Below are 23,017 nucleotides of genomic sequence, written 5' to 3'. Positions count from 1 at the left end.
TTAAAATTAAAAATAAAATAAAATATTATTAAAATATATTTTTTTAATCTTATTTTTATTTTAAAATTTAAAAAAGTTGAATTATTTATTTTATTTTTTTATAAAAATTTAAAAAAATTATAATAATTAAATGAAATAAATTAAACGAATTATAAAAATAAAAAAAAGGCGTTGCCGCGTTAGTTATGATGGTCAGTCAGTCTATGATGGTGAAAGGACTTTCTAAAATGAATAAGATAAGGTTTTAATACTCTTCTTTTTATTTATGTGCGAATCAAACTCCGTACTGGAGCATTCAGTTTTACTTCAAAAACCACTTCTCTTGTAAATCATTATAAATTAAGGCTGCAGTTGAACGTTGATTTGAGTTGATTTGAGTTGAGTTGAAATGATAAAATATTATTAAAATATTATTATATAATATTATTATTATTTTAAAATTTAAAAAAATTAAATTACTTATTATATTTTATATTAAAATTTTAAAAAATTATAATAATAAATTAAGATGAGTTAATAAACCAAACGAAACTACTCCTTCGTACCAACTTGCCAATTAAATACATAGATAGCTGAGGGAGGCATCAAATTCAAAGGGGGTTGATTTTGAGAGTGTAGTAGCGTGGACGATCCAAAAACACCAGCCCAAAAGTCATTAGTTGCACCCATGTCTAGTCGGGCCCATCATGTCAATTTCCATTTTTGCCCTCCTTGGTGACCTGGCAATATGCCAGTCCATGTCCAAATCGCCCTCCTCCGTCATTCCCCCGATTCCACTTCTCTCTCTCTCCCTCTCTCTCTCTCTCTCTCTCGTCGCTGCACCTGCACGCAGACCATTCTCCTACTTCGAGCTCTGTCTGATTACTGTTCCTCATGGTAATATATATTTTAATCTTCATTCATTTGTTTATTTGTTTATAACTAATTTAATTCAAATTCGCCCTAATCTTGAGAATCACAGACCACTTTACGTAATCGTCGATCTTTCGTTAACTATTAGGGTTTCCGTACTTTACTACAACCTTTTCATCTCATGCCCTTTTTTCTAAAAGAAAAAAAAATTATTCTCAAATTCCGATCTTCCTTCTTTTTTGTTTTTCTTTCCATCCATGGCCCTGCTATTTGACCAAATTTTAAAGGCAAGTTTTAGGCTTTTTTGGTTACGTGCGAATTATGGGAAAGAAAAACAGTATTTAAGACTTCTTTACGTTTTTCCAGTCTTGGATTGTTTTTCAATGTGATTGGGAACGAAAACAGCATCGAACGTGAGGCTTTATTCTTTCTCTGCCCATTCTTTGTCCCTTTTCTGTGAAACCAAACGGTTGGGTAAGGTTTTAAATTATTGATTTATTAGCTTTTTCCACGGGCTTTATGTTTTTTGTTTCACCAAGAGTAACTACGATGCATATTGAAGTATTTTTTTTTTTTTTTATTAGTATGATATGATGTATATTGAAGTGTTAAATATGCTTTTGTTAGAAAACTCATCAGGGTTTTTTTCTTGTGAGATAACCTTTCAGGAATAAAAAGAACGGTAAAACATTAAATTTGTAGATTATATTGCAGTTGTCACGAAAGAAAATATACGATTACTTCTAGTTGATTCCCTAATGCATAAGCCGATATGATAAATTCGCTTGTGTAATTTTATTTTGAACTGAAAGTGGATGGCACAAAGTTCTAGCATGCGATGTTTGATGCTTTAAACTCTCGATATTTGTTTATATACATATTCTTGTATTTGAGGCCTAAAATGATCTCTTGTATGAGAGTATATCTTGGTTTTCCTGGCTTTGAAAAGTCATTGATGTATTCCCCCTTACCATTTTTCTGATCACATTATTTATGCTTCTTTAAAAACTTCGGATGATGTATCAAATTGGATGTGGTTATAGTTGATATAGAAGTCTTCTGTTAGGTGCATTGAACAATTGAGTTCATAATATATGATGGACAATGAATCTGTATGGTCATTCATAGTTTTATTTTTATTAATAAACTGCCAGTTATTGAGTTGTTCCTGCACATTCTGTACTTGTGTAGAGGAATAAGTGTTGCCCATATTTCCTTGCTCCCTTATTTGCATTTTTACTCTTCAGATCCAGTATTATCACTCCCACATAACTTCTATTTTACTGAAAAAAAAATTAGCACTTCCACATAACTTGGCTGTTTTTATTTGCACATGTGAGTGTGGCAATATAACATTACATTGCGTTATATCTATCAGAATATGTGTACTTGAGTTGGGCTGTTTGCGCTTTTTAATAAAAGATCTATTACTTATCAAATATCTATTAGTTTCTCGTGTTAAACCCGATGATTGATCTTTCACAAGCATACAACTTTTTGTGTGAAACAGTTCACTTTCCCTCTGGTGACTAATTGCATGCTTATTGGATAGGATGCCAACTAATTTTTTTCTGTCTTCGTATGTAGGCTAATAAGCACACCATTATTTTGATGCAAACTTCCCCAAACAAGGCCTCTAGAACATTTATGGATTATGATTCGATAAGCCAAGCTATGGATGGTATGTGATAAACCATGTATATATTACATATGGTTGTTAGTTACCAGTATACTATCTCCATCATCATCTGCGTCCATTGTTTAAGGTTGCTCTTAAGTGCTGGTAACTGTTAGTATAGCTAATAGAGTAGCCTTTAAACAGGATTTGAACTAGCTCTATTAAAATCCTTAAAGATAACCTTCTGAAATGTTGTCAACCAACATCCACTACTATTTGTTTCATGAGGCCCAAAATAAAGTGAAGAGGGCTTCTGACGATAAATATACCTAGGACTAAGCTCTGACCTAAAATATCTGCTAGCTGAAGAAGGATAAAACCAGAATAGGCATTACTTGCTTATGTGGCCCTTGTTCCAACAACCCCCATATGATGTCCATGGTTTCTTTGTAAGGACTGTTTCGGAGGATGGGTCTGTTTTGTTGATGGAGATGATCCTTTGGAAAATAATAAAACCTAATGCCTCCAAAACCTTAATGCGGTTGGTCTATCGATGTTCTTGCATTTACTAGAGTTTATAATAACTTTAACAGTATTAGAGGTTCTAGTTTCTAATACTGTGACCTAGATAGGCCTTATCTCTTGTATATCATCTTGTGTACTTGGGCTTTGCCTATTCTTTATTAATAACATTATCGTTTACTTATCAAAAAAAAAAAAAAAAATTACTCTGTGTAACAGGTATATGTGGGCTATACGAAAGGAAGCTTAAAGAGTTAAATCCAGCTTTAAGAAACATCACGTATGACATTGCAGATCTCTACAATTTTATTGACGGCCTTGCAGATATGAGTGCCTTAGTGTATGTCCCTCCCTCCCCACCCTTCCCCTCTCATTATCTCTTGAAAGAAGCACATGTCCATGATCCCTAAAACTTGCTAACTACACAACAACAAAGAGAATTACAAAGCTTAAGAGATAGCTTCGTTTGGTTACATAAATAAGATGAGATGAGATGAGATAAAAGTTGAAAGTTGAATAAAATATTGTTAGAATATAATTTATTAATATAATTTTTGTTTTGGGATTTGAAAAAATGAATTGTTTATTATATTTTGTGTAGGAGTTTGGAAAAGTTGCAATGATTATATGAGAAGATAATCTCATCTCATCTACCAAACCGAACCCTAAACATGCATGTGCAATTTATTTGGTGATAGTGAATATTCTCTTTTCTTACTTATAAAAAAAAAATTCTCTTTTCTACATAAATTATTTTTTTGATCGGTTGCTTTTCTATGGAAACTTAAGGAATGTATATGTTTACCCATCACACCAAGTATTTTGTTGATGGTGGTTATTAACTTTTCTATGGAAAATTGGGGAATGTGTACGTTTCCCCAACAACACCTCGATGTGAAAACTGATATATCTGTCATTTGGTTCTGGTTTACAGTTATGATCACTCCATCCATGGCTATTTACCGTATGATAGACAATGGATCAAACAGCGGACATTTCACCACCTAAAGAAATTGGCACATTAAATTTAGTATGATTCTGCAGCTTAAGTCTGTAGTTACACTACCGGATTGTCTGTAGAATTTTAGTTGTGCGTGGGCTTTGCATTTGACCCAAGGTGTTTAATACGCAAATTGTAACCTCGTTGTGCTCATATATTATAGGACAAAGGTGGCTCTATGCTCTGATTTCAAAAGAATAGCAACTATTGTTGTTTGTTCGTATGATTCCCTTATGGAAGTGCTCCCATGTTTAGGGAGGTTGACGGTGATATTGGAATCTGGTACTTTTCTGTGAATTTTATGGTTTTCCGGAATGTGCTTGCCTAAGTTCTTAGTAGGGGTGTACACAAATTGAAGAAATCGACTGTAACCGCTTCAGACCGGTTGTCGGAGCACGGAACCAGCCGAAACCGGTGTAGAACCAGTCGGCCTGCGGCATAATTATGTCAAAACCTTCGTCGGCTGGTTTGGTCCCGGTTTGAAGCTGAATTGGACCGTTGAACCAATCAATTATATAAATAATATATATTTAAATTATACATATATAAAAAGACGCTCGTTTTGGAATGTCAGTTTGAAAAAAAATAATAATAATTGAAATGAAGTCATTTGATTTTAAACCAAACAATGTTATTTTGAATTGAGATCGACTTCTTCCCCTTCCTTTGTCTTCTCTGATTCTCAGTTAGTTAGTCTCTCTCTCTCTCTCTCCTTTGCAAGTCTCTTTCTACTCTCTCAAATGAACCTCGCCGCTAGGGGACCTTGAACCTTCAGAGAATCGTTGGAGTCGATATAGCTGCTATTTCTGCTCCCTATCGATCGGTACGATTGGTTGTTTCATACAAATTTTTTCTATCGATCGATGTCAGTTTTGGTCAAAGCCCACGTCGAAGCATTGGTTTTCACCACTGGTTCCCCCCCCCCCCCCCCCCCTTCTCTCTCTCTGATCAAAACGACCTTGTTTTAAACCTGATGACAACTTGCAATTTAGTTCATTGATGATGCAATACACGCTCAGTGTTTCTTGAGTTTTTTTTTATGCACGGTCAGATTTGAAAGGTTCACGTGGGGTACCATTTATATTATAATGCAGTAATTTACTAAAATAAAATTGCCTATCATACCAAGTAAGCTCGGCTAATTGGATATTATCTCATCCCAGATTATGAAAATGAAAAAGAATCTACAGTCAAATATGGGTTTGTCAATTGTGGCATCCCAAGCCCAATGATATGGGCATTCCAATCCTCTGTTCCCGAATCCCGATCCAACCGGCTTGATCTTTCTCTTGAAAACTCTCTAAAAAATAGTGCAACACGCCCTCTTCTGCAATAAGAGAATTCACATAACATGAATCGCTCCTCTCGGATTGGTTCAACTCTTTCTTTATCTTTAATATTCTTGTTTTAACTCGTGTTTCGTGGCTAAAATCCTAATTGAATTGATTGATTTATATTTCACGGGTTGGGTCAAAATGTAAGTTTTTTTTTTTTTTTATATAATTGGAAAATGTGGAATTTTCGCTACCCATCTGATGGTCAAATTCAAAATTGTGATTACCAAATTCAAAATTGTGTCTTTGTTTTCTACGTAAAATTAATAATAATGATATATATAAATCTAAATGCACGAATCTTGCGCAAGCTTTTTGTAAAAGAATAGTTTCATTAAGAAAAAAATAAATTCTTCACATTTGGAATTAGTATATATCATTATTCTTATAATACGGCATACCTATTTGATATATTCTTAGTATTTCTATAATTTCCTTTGCAGCAAAAAAAAAAAAAAAAACTCTTTGGTGGACCATGTACTGTTGCCCCTTGTCTTGGAAGAACAACGATTGATTTCTGTGAAGATGTGGTTGAATGACGAGGCCAGATCCTTTGATAGTGCTAGGATTTGCTCCCAGTCTTCTCTCTCGGCCCAGTGATGAGAAGGGCTCGTAAAGGGTCAAGAGTGTGGCGAATTGGCCCAAAAGTCTTGGAAGTCTTTAATCTGAGATTTGTGGCTGGAAGTGGGCCACTCAATTGTCTTTCCGCTACAGTACTTTAAAATATCCATTAAGCGGTACCCCAAACGTGAATTCTCTACTCCCCCAGGCCCCCACCCACCTCTCTCGCTCTCTCTCTCTCTCTCTCTCTCCAATTTGGTGGTTGTTCTTTCTCACTCCGGTCTTCTATTACGATCCGACACGTCCCGCTCGGCTTGGTAGCTCTCTCCTAACTCGCACAAGCTGTCTTCTTCAGCAACCCTAGAAACGGACACTGATTCGAATCGCTCCGCTCCGGTCTAACTCGGTTCGTTCGTTATCATTACTTTGCTTTCGTTTTCCAGTTGAAGCTTTTTGTTATTCGAGTTGAATGAGTTTCGGCGTTTTGGTTCAGATTCTTCTTATTTGAAAACCCTAGTCGAATTAATTGATCATGGCTCGTCGGTTCGAAAAATAATATCAATTAGGTTTAGAAAAAAATGTAAACTATGGGGGATTTTTAGCTAGCTGTCTGATGTTGGTTCTTTATCTTTTTTCATATTTTATAACCAGAATTTCGGATAGCAATTTTACAACTTGAATCCTAATTTTTCGCATTACATGGTATGGGTTTGTGAACTTTGGTCGAGCATTGTCAACATTAATGATCAGGGTTTGGGTTTTAAATTATGACTTTGTCGTTTAAGTTTCGATGCTTATGTTTGATATATTTTGGAGTCGAGTCCTTAATTTTGGTGCATTCTTTTAAAATTGGTTTTCAGAAGTGGATGCAAAGATGAGCTCTTTCTCCATTACGCGGAAGAAGACGCCTTTTCAGAAGCATAGAGAGGAAGAAGAGGCAAAGAAAAAGGTACGTTTTGCTTTGTTTTGTTTTCTTAAATTAAACCTGCTAAGCTGATGACTTTTGACTAAAAAGTGATTTACCGGACAAGTTAATGGCGTTTTGTTTCGCAGAGGGCAGAGGATGAAACAGCACGACTGTACCAAGAGTTTGTGGAATCATTTCAAGGGGATATTACGCCTGGGTCGAAGGCTTTTGTTCGAGGTGGAACAATAAACCCCAATGAGAAAGTGAAGGCTGATTCAGAAGGTCAGTGTCACTGTAAAAATTTATATTTCCTCTCGTTTACTTCCTACAGTTTCAGTTTTCAACAATATGTTTATTTTTTAAAAACTGTGGATAAATAAATAGATTTTCTATTATTATGGGGACACATTAATAAAAGCATGGGCCTTTTTATTCATTCACGGATGGCAGGTGAAAAGTCCAAAGATGGGGTTTCTGTTCCAAAGAAGGGAAGTAGGTAAAGAAATGCTTTTGATTAACCATGTTGCAATACTGTTTTGATCAGACATCATCAATAGGATAATTATTTTGGTAATACTATTAGTCAAATTCATTCTAGTACTGTCCTAGGAGGCTATTTGAGGTGTACTTTTTCTAGCTTTGATAGAGAAAATCACATTCATATGGTTGAGAAAACAAGCTGAAATCTCATTATTTAGAAAGTCGTACTTTTCTTTCTTATTCATACTTCCATTCACTTTATGTATATAACATAGTTGGTACTTGATGATGGAATCATGTAAGACTATGGAAAGTATGCTTTGTTTGTAGTATTAATATTATTATTTTTTTACTTATCATTTTTTTTTGGGGTATATGAATATTGCATGTATTTTGACTCAAAAGACAAAACTGATTGCTGGTCAAAGCATTTTGTTAGCTGGAAAAGAACTTTCTTTATCTTTTATCACACAATTACTGATAAAAAAAAAGAACTTTATATTTTATTTCACAATTGAAGTTGAGTTAGATCTTTTAAACTTGTCAGCAAATAATGTATTTAGGGTGGAACTTGCAATTGATAATGAATTTTTAATCCATCGTGTTGATGTTGTTGGCTTCTCAATGTAGATAAGATTTTGTCTTCAAAAGACTCATGTTCTTGTACCCCATCTATTAGTTCTTGCTATTCTTGGGAACTAGTAATTTATTACCTTTACATCTCGGTTGAAATTTCAATTAAATGGTTACGAAGGCTGTAATATTTCACTAAGATTTTACATTCTTTCTTATTCTTCTATGGGTTGTTTATGAGCAATTAAACTAACAGTTTTTATTTTATTTTATTGTCATATCTTTGTTTTCTTTTTGGTGTGCTTAATGGGTGATTTTCTATGTTCGTATTTCTTGTCCTTAGTATTGGTTTCCGACATGCCATATATATCTTTTCAAGTCCATTCTTCCCATTAGTTAAGACTACTTTCTTGGAATGTCAGAGGTTTGTATGATCCTAAGAACTGTTTTAGAAATAAAAATTTTATTCGACAATATGAAGTGGATAGAATTTGTATGCAAGAGACTAAGATGGAATTTGTTTCTAGAAGATGTCTTTGAAGCTTGTGGGGATGCCAACAGATGGATTGGTGTTACTTAGCCTTGAGGGATTCCGAATGATTTTGTTTGTGTGACAAAAGGGTGGTGGAGAAAGTGGAGGATTGTGTGGGATAATTATTATTTTTTATATAAGTGGGAGTGTGTGGGAGAATACATTGTGATTTTTCTTTTAGGAATGTTGAAGATGTTTTTTCTTTGGATTTTTGGGAGTTAATGGGCCTAATTGTGATCATGAAAGAAGATTTTGTGGGATGAATTGACTGGTTTGAGTAGCTTTTGGGAAGAGTCATGGCATCTTTGGACTGATCTATTACTTTGAGAAGCAACATACTCAGTTGGATTGCTTTGGAAGACAATTCCTACTTATCTCACGTGGTGTGTTCCAGCGGTTGCCTTTTTTACTCTTGGAACGGGTTTGGTGGAATCTTACTTGGTTCCTATTTATCTCCTAAGGTGTATTTGGAGGGAAAGTAATGTTAGAAACTCAAAGCATCATGAAGGAACATTGAGCAAAGTTGAAACTTTCTTTATAAATACTCTTTCTTTGGACAACTTCTATAGGCTACAATGGGCTTACCTTTCACAATTTTCTTGTATCTTTTTCTCCTTCTAGATATGTGTCTCTCTTGTATTATCCTGTTTATTAGGGTTGCACCTTTTTTGTTTTGTACTAAAATTTTATTGCATACAAAAAGAAAGAGTTTTAGGCACCTTTGGGTAAATTTTTACTTTTCAATTCGTTGATATAATTGTGTATTTTTTTTAATGGTACAAAGCATTTTATTTATATAAGTAATTGGAACTCATTACAACCAAAGAATGCACAAAGTACACTAGAAGTATACAAGAGAGAGCTTGTAACGCCCCAAGGAAGGCCCAAGTCACATCTGGGTCTATTCTTTAAAAGGACTAGTCAATGATACAATTGGAGTCCCATTAGAATCATTATAAAGAACAAAAATTTCTTCTTCCTAAGCACTATGAGATCCCATAAATTACCTACCATTATCACTTATTAGTTGGTATGGGATATTACTAAGCCACCTTATCAGAAAAAGAAAGAGGACGAGAAAGACAAGACCCCACAAAAACTCCCCCACAATATTAATGCACCATCCTAACCCACAAAAGTAAAATTACGAAATGCCCCTAAAAAAACAACACTAATCAAAGTGTTCTAGCATTAAGACCAATCAACATAAAACCATCCCCACTAACCAGAACTTCCAAGGCATAACCACCAACTTAGGCTCCATAGAATTGATACGTGGTATAAATCATGTAAGCCATGCTATTTATAAACTATCTTTAGTTTCATAGGGTTTTGCTCATTCCTCGCTTCTCATGATTTCAGCAGTGCCTTCTATGAGAAGTTTAGATCAAATTAGTTGGACTTCGATAGATTTAGTGCCAGTTAGGAACGTCAGCAACACTCGGCAAATGGCTAGCACACTCGAGTGTAAGGTCGCTTCTCTTCCCATGAAATATTTAGGTTTGTCGTTGGAGGTTGCCTCAAAGGCTTCATCAATTTGGGATACAGTTATCGAGAAGATAGAATGAAGATTGACAGGGTGGAAGAGATTGTACTTGTTGAAAGGAGGCCAAATGACTCTAATCAAGAGTACTCTCTCTAATTTGCCAACTTATTTTCTGGCTTTATTTCCAAATCTAGCTTGTGTGGCGATACGGATTGAAAAACTCTATCGTGATTTCTTGTGGAGTGGGATGGAGGACGAATTCAAATTCCATTTAATTAGTTGGGAGAAGGTGTGTAGGCCAATTTCTTTAGGTGGGTTGGGGATAAAAAAAATATGAGAACTTTCAATCGGGCCCTACTTGGGAAATGACTATGGAAATATAATATGGAACCGTAAGCCCTATGAAAATTGGTGGTTGATTGCAAACACGTTTTTTTTTAGGGGGGGGGGGGGTGTTGGTGTACTAGAGAGGCAAACAGAGCCTATGGAGTGGGGGTTTGGAAGCACATTAGACAAGGGTGGGGGGTGTTTACTCGCCATACTAAATTTGTTCTGGGTGCGGGTACTTGGATAAAATTTTGGAGGTCATATGGTGTGGGGAGGAGACTCTAATGGATTCTTTTCCATCCGTTTTCCGGGTGGCATGTGATCAAGAAGCTTCAGTGGCGGACCCTATGGGTTGATCGGGGGACCAAGTCTAGTGGAATGTCAACTTCAGTAGAGTGGCCCAAGGTTGGGAAGTAGAATGGACTACGAGCCGATAAGTTGTGGTGGACACCTGCAGGTAAGGGTGCATTCTCGGTTCGATCCTTCTATAAGTCCCTTACATATTTACTGAATACTCAATTCCCATGGAGAAGACTTTGGAGGAATAAGGTGCCCCCCAAAGCACTCTTCTTCACTTGGACAGCTGCCTTGGGCAAGATTCTGACAACCGATAATCTGAGGAAGCACGAGGTTGTTATTTTAGATTGGTGTTGTATGTGCAAGAAATCTGGTGAGACAGTGGATCGTCTCTTGCTACATTGGCTTGAGCCTTGTGGAGTGAAGTGTTCAGCCGAGTAGAGTTAAATTGGGTAATGCTTGCCACAGTGGTTTAGTTATTGGCCAGTTGGACACTCTTGGGAGGTGCTCTACAAATCAAAGCCATGTGAAAGATTATCCATATTTGCATTATGTGGTGCATATGGTGAGAGCGTAACGATCAAACATTTGAAGATAAGGAGCGGATGCTAGAGTAGCTTCAATCATTATTTTTCTGTACTTTATTTCTATGGGCCATAGCTATAGACTTTAATGGCCTAAATTTATATGATTTTCTTGTTTCCACTACTGCGACCTAGATGAGTCTTATCTCTTGTATACCATCTTGTGTACTTGGGTTATGCCTATTCTTATAAATAATATCACTTACTTATCAAAAAATGGTCATGAAATTGTACGATTATATAAGCTAAAATTTGAACATAGAGAAGAGTATGTATGCAGATCACATGGAAATCTACAGGATTATGAGAGTTAATGCTTTATGAGTTTCTTTGGGTGGAGTTAGAGGGAGGTTGTGATGGCGACTAAGTTCTTGGAGTTGGTTGCTTCTGCTTACCAGAGTTGAGTTAATTCTCGCCAGTGACACATTTTGTACTGCTTATTTTAATTTTATTTTCATCTTCTTTCTTTTTAAGATATTTTTGTTATGGGGTTTTCACGTTGATTGCTCAGAGTCCAAAGTTTGTGTTTTTTCCATTTTGGGAAAGGGGGGTTCGGTGGTTCAAATCACTAAGATTAGGGGTGTGTACTGTTCAATTTCACTGGGCAGATTTGAGTGTTGGCAGTTTGTGGTTTTTCACTCGTGAGAGAGAAATCAAATCGCCGCCACCTAGTCCGGCAAGTGGTTGCTCACCACCAGCACATACAACATCGTCGGACCTCGGCAACTTCGCCGAGGGTTGTCAAGTGCTGGTCATCCCGCCGGCGAGAGAAACACCTGTGAGGAGAGTGAAATACACGTGAGAGAGAAACTAAATCACTGCCACCTAGGCCGATGAGTGGCTGCTCATTGTCGGCACAGACTACATCGCCGGGCCCCAGCGACCTCGCCGAGGGTCGTCCAACACTGGTAATCCCACCGTCGACCTGTTTTCTTGCAAGATCCGTTTCTGGGATCTATTTTGCCAGTATCAGTTAGATCTCTGACGCCTGATCTGCACCTTCCCATGGCCACAGACTAGTCCGGCAACTCCAGTAAGGGCTTTCCGACGCAGATTTCTCTATGTTGTCTCTTAGAGTACTCCGGCGACCTCCCAACGGTTCCATTGGTCGTGTCGTCGACACAGAACGAGTCGATGTTTTCCAGCAAGTCTTCTGGGAGTACTCCAGCGTCAAGCTCTGATCTCTGACGTCGTTGGTCTTCAGCCATGTCCCTATGTCGCAGATTTTGATATGGTTTCTCTGAGATGACGAATGGTTGTTGAAGGAGGGGAGTTGGTCAGTATGGATTTTTCTATGGAGTTGGTCATAGAATCTAAATCCTTTACTGGTGAAGGAGGGAAGCATGTTGGTCATTACTGAAAGGAGTCAAAGGTTGACATCTAAGTTGGTTCTAGGTTCAACAATAGTACAGTGGCTGGCTAAGGCCATTGAAGCGTGCACAAAAGATGAGAAATAATATTTTTTCTCCACTGTCTGGGGAAGGGAGACGCAGTTTCACAACGCATCGCTGCTCGGATGCTCTAGGACGTTATATGGCAGTGGAGGAGTATGGTGGTGGTGGGAGGAGGAATTTTATTTTCATTCTAGAGGAGGGGGCAGTGGCTGGAGAAGGATGGGGGTGGTGCTGCATGATTTTTCCTTCGGCAAGAAAGGGAGTGACGGCTTGGAAGGACAAGATGCTGCAGAACATGGCTATGTCAAGGAGTCGCATAACAGACATGTAGGTGGCGTGGCAGAGAGGGAGAACTTGGAGGTGCATAAAGACCCAAGTACATCCTTGGTGGTGAGGCGATCCTATGAGGCAGCTCTAAAGACGGGTCATGCTTCCGGGGTTCAGAGTGAGGGGGGGTCTGCAAATCACGCCTCGGGACCAGCTTGTAGAGATGCACAATTCTTTAAAGGAGATGGAAACCAACTTGTCGAGTTGTAGGCAACAATAACTTTTTGTCTACGAAAATAGACTAGCTTTCAGCTGGAGGCAACAGGGTTGTAAGAAACAAGATAGGCTTGAATCCTTTAAACTCAGATAAAGGAAAACGGAAGATCGGATTCGGTCTTGTCCCTATAACTAGATCCAGGAGAGTATGGCGTGTCAAAAGGAAATCTGGGTTATTTGAAGCGGGGTCTACATCGGGTATCGGCATAGAGACATCAGTAATGGAATGTCATTCGCGTCATGTAACATAGGATAGACCGATAGTCGGTATTACACCCTTGGTCCCCGAAGAAACTGTCTCCCTTGTCAGAGTTGAAGGAAAATGGTGTACTGCCGAGGTTTGAAGGAGATGTAGGATCCCCTATCACCCCAGAGATGAAGGGACTTGTTGTCACCCCAGAATCTCCAATGAGAACCTTGATACCATTGGAGAGAACCAATGGTGTTGCTGGAGAACCAATGGATTTGGCGTTAGTGCCTTGTGTAAAGGAATGTCTAGAGTTGGGAGTGCAGTTGGATACTGTGTCTAGAGATAATGTTGCTCCCCTTGTCTCTTCCTCCAATAGTGTACTGGATTATGCCTAAAGTTAACGAGATTCAGCGGTTTGTGAGAATTTCACATGGAGTATGTGATGTGAAGACCAATTTAAAGAACTAATCACTGCGATTGAGGCAAGCCACGTGCTTGAAACCAAATCAAGTTTCAAGAAAAGCAGGGAGTTACAACGTCTTTCTTGGGCAATCAACTACGACGCTAAGAGTGGTAGTTCAACTAGAGGGAAGTCTAAAAGGGAGGGCATTATGAAGACAAGAATCACGGGGTTGGGGTTGGGTGTTCGGGTAGAGTTTTAGTTCTACGGGAAACAAGGGGTTGGGGTCGGGTCTAGTGTTTTCTGGGCTTTTTGGGTCATATTGGGCAAGGTGTTTTCTTGTATACATTCAGTGTATTTGGTTTCTTCTTTTGATATATATAATATTTTTACTTATAAAAAGAAAATTACCCTTTCAAATTAATGAAACTTTGCCTTTAATTTATCTTCTTGCAGGTATGTTCCATCTTTCATACCACCTCCACTGGCAGCTAAGGGGAAAGAATCGGAAAAGAAAGTTAGTGAATAGATAGGAAGTTATGAACTTTATTTTTAGAATGAACTTTATTTTTAGAATTTAGAAGTCATTTGCCAGTATCTATAATGGTAATTGTATTCAACTTTATAGAAGGAGGATGATAAGCCAAAGGAAAAAGAAAAAGGAAAGTCTCGAAACATAGATCATTTCATGGAGGAGCTGAAGCATGAGCAAGAGATGAGGGAGAGGCGAAATCAAGATCGTGAACATTGGCGTGACGGGCGCCACAATGAACATTCTGCTGTAAGTATCGTTCCGTGCTGGCGTTTTTTCAATCTTTTGGAAAAGGCAGTGGCAAGTTTATCCGTTGATTTTAGATATATTTTTTTCTATTGTGTTTCTCTAGCACTTGAGCAAGGCTGTTAGGGTGGGTTGTGGAAAACATAGGCAAATAGGTGCACACATCGCACACCCTTAAATATATATAAGATTGACTACCTATAAAAAAATGTATAAGATTAATTGTATGGTGTGATATCAGCACAGAGATGTCATTTAGGATTCTTTTGCACCACTTTGTCAATACTTTGTCAAGTACTGAATTGTCGGCGCCAATTTCTCATCTTTCATTTTTTATATATGAAGTTTGTAATGTTATTGTTTTCAGCCATCTAGTCGCTTTGATGAGCTGCCTGATGATTTTGACCCAAGTGGAAAGCTTCCTGGGTCTTTTGATGACGGCGATCCCCAAACTACTAATCTCTATGTTGGAAATCTCTCACCCACGGCAAGATCATTTTCTTTAAATATGTTTGGTTCTTTAACTTCTCAAACTTGTTGCTTCTGAGAATAATGACCTGTCACATTGATCTGTTCCTATTTTCTCAATAATTCCAGGTCGATGAAAATTTTCTTCTGCGGACTTTTGGAAGATTTGGGCCCATTGCTAGTGTGAAAATAATGTGGCCTAGGACTGAAGAGGAACGAAGGCGGCAAAGAAATTGTGGCTTTGTAGCTTTCATGAATAGAGCTGATGGGCAAGCTGCAAAAGATGAAATGCAAGGTCTGGTTCCTTCAAGCCTGTTTTTCTTTGCTATAATTTGGATGATTGTCTCAAATTATATTGCTTGATATGTGTATTGTTTAGTTGCTTTCTATATTTATAAAGTTGTTTGCAGATAAGAAAGCACAACTTTAACTTTTTAGCAAGTAACATCTTCCATTACCTATAAAAAAGGAAAAATGCAAATAACGTCTTCCATTACCTATAAAAAAGAAAAAAGCAAATAACATCTTCCATTACAAGTAAAACAATTCCATATACATTTATATGCTTGAACTTTTTGTACTTCTATCTGAATGAGCTTAAAAAGTTGTAAATAACTATCTTCTGGATGCGTCTCTCAAGTGCGTGAAGTTTCCCATGAAGCAGAAGCTCCACTGTCACTAAGGGTGTGTGTGTATGTTTCAATGGCAGTGGACTAATATAGTTGATAGCACTAACTTAATTAATGACCCCTTATGCACTTGATTGTGTTGCAATGTAGCATGAAATTGAAATGTATGCCTCCGTGTTTCTGGGTTCCAGTCCGTTTGAATGACTTGCATTGGTTGGTTGCCTGCAAGGCTCTAGATTATGCCATCCAAACTCACTGGTTTAGTTCTCATGGGGTGCTAAAAGGTTCAATACTTGTGTAATCATTCTTTTTTGAGTCCTTAGTCTAGGATTGATTGGAGTTTTTTACTGTTACATAATACCCATTTTTAAAATATACTCACTTCATCCGAATTAAGGGATTGAAGCAAAGTATTTTTATTTTATTTTTATAAGTGGATTGAAGCAAAGTATTTTATGTGCAGGAGTCATCGTTTATGAATATGAGTTGAAGATTGGATGGGGTAAGTCTGTTGCGCTTCCATCACAAGCTCTACCTGCTCCTCCACCAGGACAGATGGCGATCAGGAGTAAGGAGGTCTGTTAAATAATACTCTGTTGAAATAATTGTGCACTCGTGCATTTATATATTTCTAAGATTTTTTATGCTGTGGAGCTAATTCCACACTTGCAGGAATGTGAACATTGCTTCATTCATTATTCTCATTATCAAATGAATAATTCAAAATGGCTGATACTTCAACTTTCTGTTATGATTTGGCCCTTTGTTAATATCAAAGGAGATAACTGCTACATATTTTCCTTTTCTGGTTGACAGGGCGCCACTGTTATTTTATCCGGTCCATCAGGCCCACCAGTCACCTCTGTTCCAAGTCAGAATTCTGAACTGGTAGGTCTTAAGTTTTTATTATTTCATTTTTACAAAATACTGTCACTCATTAGGGTGCAGCCTAGTCGTCAAAGGGCATACTTGGGATGAGCTGTCTGCTCAAAACATATTAGTTTCGATTCCACACTAGGAGTTCTCATGGATTACCTGATGCATGGTTCTGGCAGGTTGGGTCATGTATCTAGGTTTTACTACTTGGGTGGATTTGAAGGGCCTTTCCTTCATTAGGTTTTACATCATAAAAAAAATTACAGAATAATGTCATAGTAGTGCATATATTATTACATTGTTTTCTATTGAATTTAGGGTTTGCTCTTTGTTTTAGGCCTCCTAGGGAGCTATTCTTACTCTTTACCTTGATATCTTTAACTATTTTGATGTAATTGGTATTTTTTGTCAAAAAGAAAAGTTTATAGCTTGTTTGGGTTTCATTCTCTTGTGAAGTCATTATCTTTCAAGTGTTCGATTAGCCAATTCTTATCTATGGACATGATAAAAATAAACTAAAACTAATTTTTACCGAGGCATTTTTTTATTCTTTTGTATTTAAGATCTCTTCTTTTCTGTGTCAACAAATGTGGATATATATTTTACATATCGAAAAAAAAAAACCAAATGTGGATAGCGAGTTCTCTGTAGCGCATGTCAATTATATGGTCAATCATGGGTTTGATACTATGACAGACAGTTTCAACTCGTTTAACAGGGCTGTCTGGACCTGAATATGGTCTATATCTACCGATCATGCTCTCCATTTTTGGTAGATCCTTGCTTTTTTGTTATCATTATGAAAAGCAAAAGCTTAAAAATTTGTTAGCAAATATGCATTGATTATTTGTTTTCAGAAAAGATAAGCTCGCCCAAAAAGTTCTTTGAACTTTTTGAAACTATTGGGTGGTTCAGCGTTGTCGAAAGCCCATATGCAGGAAACACTAGCAAGTTTTTGAAATTATTTCCATACCATGATATGGCTTTCTCGTAACAATGTAAAAAGTTATTGTTTTGTTTTGTAAGTAAATGAGATTTTTTTAATACTTTGAGAGGAATAGGTGTAGCCAAGTACACAGAATGGAAAACACCTAGCTAGAAATAGATAAGGATTCATGAATGCTAAGCCCATTGAAATCTATTGTAGTTTTTCGGTGAAATAATGAAGTAAAATGTTTTTCATTACTACTGCCAAATAGGATAATTGAGATTAACTTTGTTTGCGCAGTGTGCTATCTGAATTTCTTGGTACGCCAGTAGAAGTCCTGAAAATTCAGTCATTTGTTGTGCACTTGAGGTTATTTTAATGGTTCGCAGGAGACCTTTTTCCAGTTTATCCACATCTTTGCTTCATTCTGTATTACTGTTGTCTTTACTGATCAAACAAAACTCTGTATTACTATCGTCTTCGCTCTGAATTCAGCATCACAGATGGATTTTTTTTTGGAAGAAGGGGGGGGGGGGTTTCTCTAATCTTATAGTTTTTACTTTATGTTTAAGCCAGTGATTTGACTTCGTCGTTTTTACTTTATTCGTCTTGTTAATTATTTCCTTTGGGTGACTAGGTTCTTACACCAAATGTTCCTGATATTACGGTGGTTCCACCCAATGATGATCATCTCCACCATGTGATTGACACAATGGCTCTCTATGTTCTGGATGGAGGATGTGCCTTCGAACAAGCTATTATGGAGAGAGGTCGCGGGAATCCTCTCTTCAACTTCTTGTTTGAGCTTGGCTCAAAGGAACATACATACTATGTCTGGAGGCTCTATTCCTTTGCTCAGGTACATCTTATCATCTTTCCTTCCAGCCACCAAAATAGAAGGGAAATATATTATTTGCCTCAATTGAATTGAATCGTGTCATTTGCCTTGTAGATTTTATAAAAACTTCAAGCTTTTTTTTTTATAAGAATAACATTAAATTTTGTTCTTTAAGAGGCATCACCTTGCTGGTTATTTAATGCTATGCGGTTAGAATATGTTGGTCTTAATTTGGAAAAAGGAAAGGTGTATTTGTTGCATAGAGATATAAATTGTTCTTATATATTGGCTTGAATGCAGGGTGATACTCGTCAAAGATGGCGGACAGAACCTTTTATCATGATAACTGGTAGTGGAAGGTAATGTTACCTTTTGTTATGTATTTCAGTGACTATTGGCATCCAGTCTTGCTGCAAGTTGGTGAAGTAGACTACATTTATGATGTGATATTTGTTTTATTATCATTGCCAGATGGATTCCACCACCTCTGCCATCGGTAAAGAGCCCAGAGCATGAGAAGGAGTCCGGATCCACATTTGCTGCAGGAAGAAGCAGGGTATTTATCAGTGTTAAATCCATGAGCAGTATTAGTTTGATTTATCCACGTTGTTTCATGCTTTAATCCTCCCTTTCTTTCATTAAATTCTAAAGCGCGTGGAACCGGAAAGAACACTTACTGATTCACAGAGGGATGAGTTCGAGGATATGCTGCGTGCTTTAACATTAGAGAGGAGTCAGATAAAGGAAGCTATGGGGTTTGCCCTGGATAATGCTGATGCAGCTGGAGAGGTAATGCTGATATTAGGGTCATTCCATTTAGCTACCTTTACCACAATTGACTCTGTGGATGGAACAATGGAATTGATACTTCAAATTTAAACTGTATATTTTTTCATCTAGTCTACCATTGATAGTTTTCCACACCTTTATTCCAGTTACATTTGCTAATAAGAAGCTTATTTAAGCAGAGATTCATTAGATTTTAATTAAAACAAACTAATAGAAAAAGAAAAAAGAGGAAGACCAAGCTGAGATTATCTTATGAAATTTACTTTTAACTTTCAGTTTCTTAACTGGTATCTTTTGTACTGCAGATAGTCGAAGTGCTGACAGAATCTTTGACACTTAAGGAAACTCCCATTCCAACCAAAGTTGCAAGGCTTATGCTCGTTTCTGATGTTCTTCATAATAGTAGTGCTCCTGTAAAGAATGCATCTGCATACCGCACCAAATTTGAAGCAACATTACCCGACATTATGGAGAGTTTTAATGATTTGTTTCGTAGCGTTACTGGAAGAATTACTGCAGAGGCCCTTAAGGTAAGCTCTGCATATCTCTTGTTTCTGGGCTTTTGGGCCCTCCTAACTTATTTTGTTTGTTTCTGATTTTGTTGAAATGGTTCTAAATTCTAAAGGAACGAGTGCTCAAAGTCTTGCAAGTATGGTCAGACTGGTTTTTGTTTTCGGATGCATATGTTAATGGTTTGCGAGCTACATTTGTTCGACTTGGGAGCTCTGGTGTCATCCCATTTCATTCTATATCTGGTGATACACTTGAACTAGAAAAAAAGACTAGTTCTGAAGATGCAGGTGATGGAGCTAAGATCAACCAAGATGCTGCATTGGCAATGGGCAAAGGAGCAGCAATGAAGGAGCTAATGCATCTTCCCCTTGCTGAGCTGGAGAGACGTTGCAGACATAATGGATTGTCTCTTGTTGGTGGTAGAGAAATGATGGTTGCACGGTTGCTAAGTCTGGAAGAGGCAGAAAAACTGAGGGGCTATGAACTAGATGATGACTTGAAATATGCACAGAGCCATTCGAGTACTGGTAGATATTCCATTAGTCGTAAAGGGACTACTGTGGAAGCAGAGCCAGTGGGTCTGTCTGGATGGAGCCAATATGGGGAGGACGATTTGCAATCAAAATGCGAAGAGTCTGTTCCTTTGGCTCCAACCTTTCCCATTCCAAACCCTGAACTGAAAGCTTTCACAAAGAAAGAGAAAGTTGATCCTGTTCTGCCAGCATCTAAATGGGCTCGAGAGGATGATGAAAGCGATGATGAACAAAAGGGTAGTGCTAGGGGTTTGGGTTTGAGCTACTCATCTTCTGGAAGTGAGAATGCTGGTGACGATCCTAGCAAGGGTGATGAGATGGACTTTGCAACTGGTACAAGCATCTCAGCACAACCTGACAACGGAATGAATGAAGAGCAGAGGTAATGGTAGTAACCTGCTGCCTTAGTTTCATTCTTCCCAATTTGGTCCTCTTTTCCTTTTAAGGAGTGGTGGAGCTTAATTATTTAGATTTGAAGTTATTTGTTTTGATTGGTAAACAAATTTTTATTGATCAAAAGAGCAACGCCTAGGCGAGCTAATTTAGAGATACAAGGAATTCATGCAATGCCATGCCATGGAAATCAATTACAATCGACCAATGGAGTAAAGTATTGAAAAACAAATTTCTAAGCTCACCCATTGATCGCTCTTATCTTCAAAGCTTCTTGCATTCCGCTCCTTCAAATGCACCACCATAGACATATAGGTTATTGGAAGCTATGCTTTTTAATGAGTTTATTTACATCTACTGTCTAATGTTCCCTGCTGGCAGTTAAGTGTCTAGGCTGCTTTATTTTGTGGTCCATTTGTGTTTACAGTACGTGAATGTGCTTATGTTACACAGACAAAAGCTGAGACGTCTAGAGGTGGCTTTAATAGAATATCGTGAATCCCTTGAAGAACGGGAAATTAAAAATTCGGATGAAATCGAGAGGAAAGTTGCAATCCGTCGGAAGCAGCTGCAATATGAATATGGGTTATTAGATTCTAACAACGATTCTTCAGGAAATAGTAAGTTCTCATTTTGTAAGCTGGCAAGATCTAATTTGAATTTGTTAATTTCTTTCGAATTGTAATGTTTTGTTCCCTATTCTGTGCTAGTTTTTAGGTTTTCCTATTGCTTTCCACGCCTTTTAGTTTTGTCTATCATTATGTAAGAATTGGGACAATAACTCAATTTATTAGTTGCCTGGATTGCTTAGAAAACAAACTTATTTTGATCGAGTGAAATCCTGAAATTTTCCGAAAACCTATCTGTGGACATTAGAGATTTCCTGAAAAACAATTTCTGAAAGTACAGTCTTCATAGGTATTGTATAGAACTAGAGGTGAAGTCTCTGCAACTTAACTGTAGTTTCATTCAGTAGAGATCTTGTTAATTGCTGATAACCAAACAATTCCAGCTGATTCTTGTTGGAATCAGGTTGCTAATGGGGATATTCGAATACATTCTCAACGATCTTTTGCTGAAAGGTTTTATGTGCTCAAATGAACCCTCCTCTTTTTGTTAGTTGACAATCTTGTGTTGCCTTTTAAGAAATATATGGTCAACCTGTGTAACTAATAATGATAGGGGTGCAATGGATATATAATATTGTATTCCTCCTTCCGAACTAGCTAACTAGAATGATTAAAGCCTCGTTTGGATTCGAAGATGAGTTGAGATGAGTTGTGAATAGTAGTGAGATGGGTTGTGAATAGTAATGAAATTTGTGAGTTAAAGTTGATGAATAGTAGTGAATAATAGTGAGATGAGTTGACATGGGTTGTGAATCCAAACCGGGCCTAAATGTTCTAGCGTTAATCAGTGCATCAAAAGCTGCAGTGATTGATTCTCCCGATAGACCATGCTTACCAAAGTCAAATGCTGCAATGTTAGATCTTTCAAACTCGTCGTGAATTTAAAATTTATTATTTTTGTCTTTGTTTAGCTTGATTGTAAAGATGGGTATTTGCTGGACTGACTATGCAGTTTATTCTATGATTAAAGGAGTGTTTAAGTATGGTTTTTAATATACTCGATGCCATATATGTGGTAGTTGAACAATGCTTAGTCTTGAAAATTGTAATCTTCCTTTAGTATTGCACACACAGAACACGTTCAGGGTAAATTTCAAGATTCCTGATTGTTCATTGCTTAGGATTGATGTTGATAGGCTATTTTTCCTTTACATTTCCACTTGCAGAGAGAACATCTTCAGAGAGGAGGGACAGACGGGATGATGCCCGTGACTCTTCAAGAAAGAGGCACCGCAGCCAGAGCCAAAGTGAGAGCCCACCACGGAAATCATCACATCGAGACAAGGAAAGGGAACACACATTAGACAGGGATAGAGATAGAACTCATGATATTCAAAACGAGAGGAGAGGAAAGGGAGAGGGAGAGGACCGGGACCGGGACCGGGAGAAAAGTGGAAGCAGAGAGAGGGATGACCATGACAGGGGCAGAGAAAGGGACAGGGATAGGAGGAGAAGACCGAAGTGAGCCATTTGCAGGGTCTGTTTTTTGAGAATCAAGGTGGAATGTTTTGAGATGAGGAGATTCCATGTAGTTGGGCCAGATTGCCTGCCATGAAACGGTTATATCAAGTCGTTATGAAAAGAAGGTTTTCTTCCCTTTCCTGTTATAAACCTCAAGGAGTAAAATCTTCTTCTGTTTTGCTTAATTACGTTTTAACAAGATGTATTCCGGTTGCAAATATAAAAATTTGAACTTGGTTAACAGCGGCGAATGAGTAAAGTTCTTAATTGCTTGAAGAGTTGCGTGTTTCTAAAAACCTGAAAACATAGTGGTTTGTAATCTTATAATTTCAACAACAAACGGCTATGCGTGTTGCTGAGCCTGCTGTGTGTCTGTGAAGTCAAATTTCACTATTCTTAACACGGTATCCTCGTGTATTTATTTAATTAAGATGCTGTAATAATAGACGTGAATATGGTGACAATAAACTGATGTGAAAAAGTGCAGTAAAAAATAAAAATAAAAAGAGTAATGATGCACGTATATCTCTTTAGACAACTTTTTTGCACTTATGTTTTAAAATGAGTGTATTTTTATAAAAT

At 37.4% G+C, this 23,017-nt stretch overlaps 2 protein-coding genes across 7 annotated transcripts; both read left to right on the top strand.

Annotated features, from left to right (window-relative positions):
- Positions 1-569: 569 nt before the first annotated feature.
- LOC121259411 (enhancer of rudimentary homolog) lies at positions 570-4,327 on the top strand. Of its 5 annotated transcripts, none has more exons than XM_041160995.1 (4): positions 629-876; positions 2,440-2,533; positions 3,212-3,332; positions 4,156-4,289. In XM_041160995.1, exons 1-4 carry the CDS (start codon positions 874-876, stop codon positions 4,286-4,288), a joined length of 351 nt encoding a protein of 116 aa, XP_041016929.1. In that variant the 5' UTR covers positions 629-873; the 3' UTR covers position 4,289. The 5 variants fall into 5 exon arrangements, with proteins under 5 accessions (XP_041016927.1, XP_041016930.1, XP_041016928.1 ...); XM_041160997.1 differs by having other exon boundaries at positions 695-876; positions 3,927-4,262; XM_041160993.1 differs by lacking the exon at positions 2,440-2,533 and having other exon boundaries at positions 570-876; positions 4,156-4,327.
- A 1,747-nt stretch (positions 4,328-6,074) lies between these two features.
- Positions 6,075-22,676, top strand: LOC121259410 (protein RRC1-like). 2 transcript variants are annotated; one of them, XM_041160991.1, is made up of 18 exons: positions 6,075-6,293; positions 6,748-6,836; positions 6,941-7,076; positions 7,245-7,290; positions 14,057-14,117; positions 14,229-14,381; positions 14,746-14,865; positions 14,976-15,141; positions 15,939-16,051; positions 16,292-16,363; positions 17,917-18,138; positions 18,418-18,476; positions 18,589-18,673; positions 18,769-18,906; positions 19,212-19,436; positions 19,532-20,334; positions 20,799-20,965; positions 22,141-22,676. In XM_041160991.1, the coding sequence occupies exons 2-18, from the start codon at positions 6,762-6,764 to the stop codon at positions 22,437-22,439; spliced, it is 2,940 nt and encodes a 979-aa protein (XP_041016925.1). In that variant the 5' UTR covers positions 6,075-6,293; positions 6,748-6,761; the 3' UTR covers positions 22,440-22,676. The 2 variants fall into 2 exon arrangements, with proteins under 2 accessions (XP_041016925.1, XP_041016926.1); XM_041160992.1 differs by lacking the exons at positions 6,075-6,293; positions 6,748-6,836; positions 7,245-7,290 and having other exon boundaries at positions 6,940-7,076.
- Positions 22,677-23,017: the final 341 nt, after the last annotated feature.

Source organism: Juglans microcarpa x Juglans regia, chromosome 4D, assembly GCF_004785595.1.
Source record: "Juglans microcarpa x Juglans regia isolate MS1-56 chromosome 4D, Jm3101_v1.0, whole genome shotgun sequence".
NCBI classification, from domain to species: domain Eukaryota; kingdom Viridiplantae; phylum Streptophyta; class Magnoliopsida; order Fagales; family Juglandaceae; genus Juglans; species Juglans microcarpa x Juglans regia.
The sequence above is the reverse complement of the archived record's forward strand: the minus strand, read 5'-3'. Positions and strand labels throughout refer to the sequence as shown.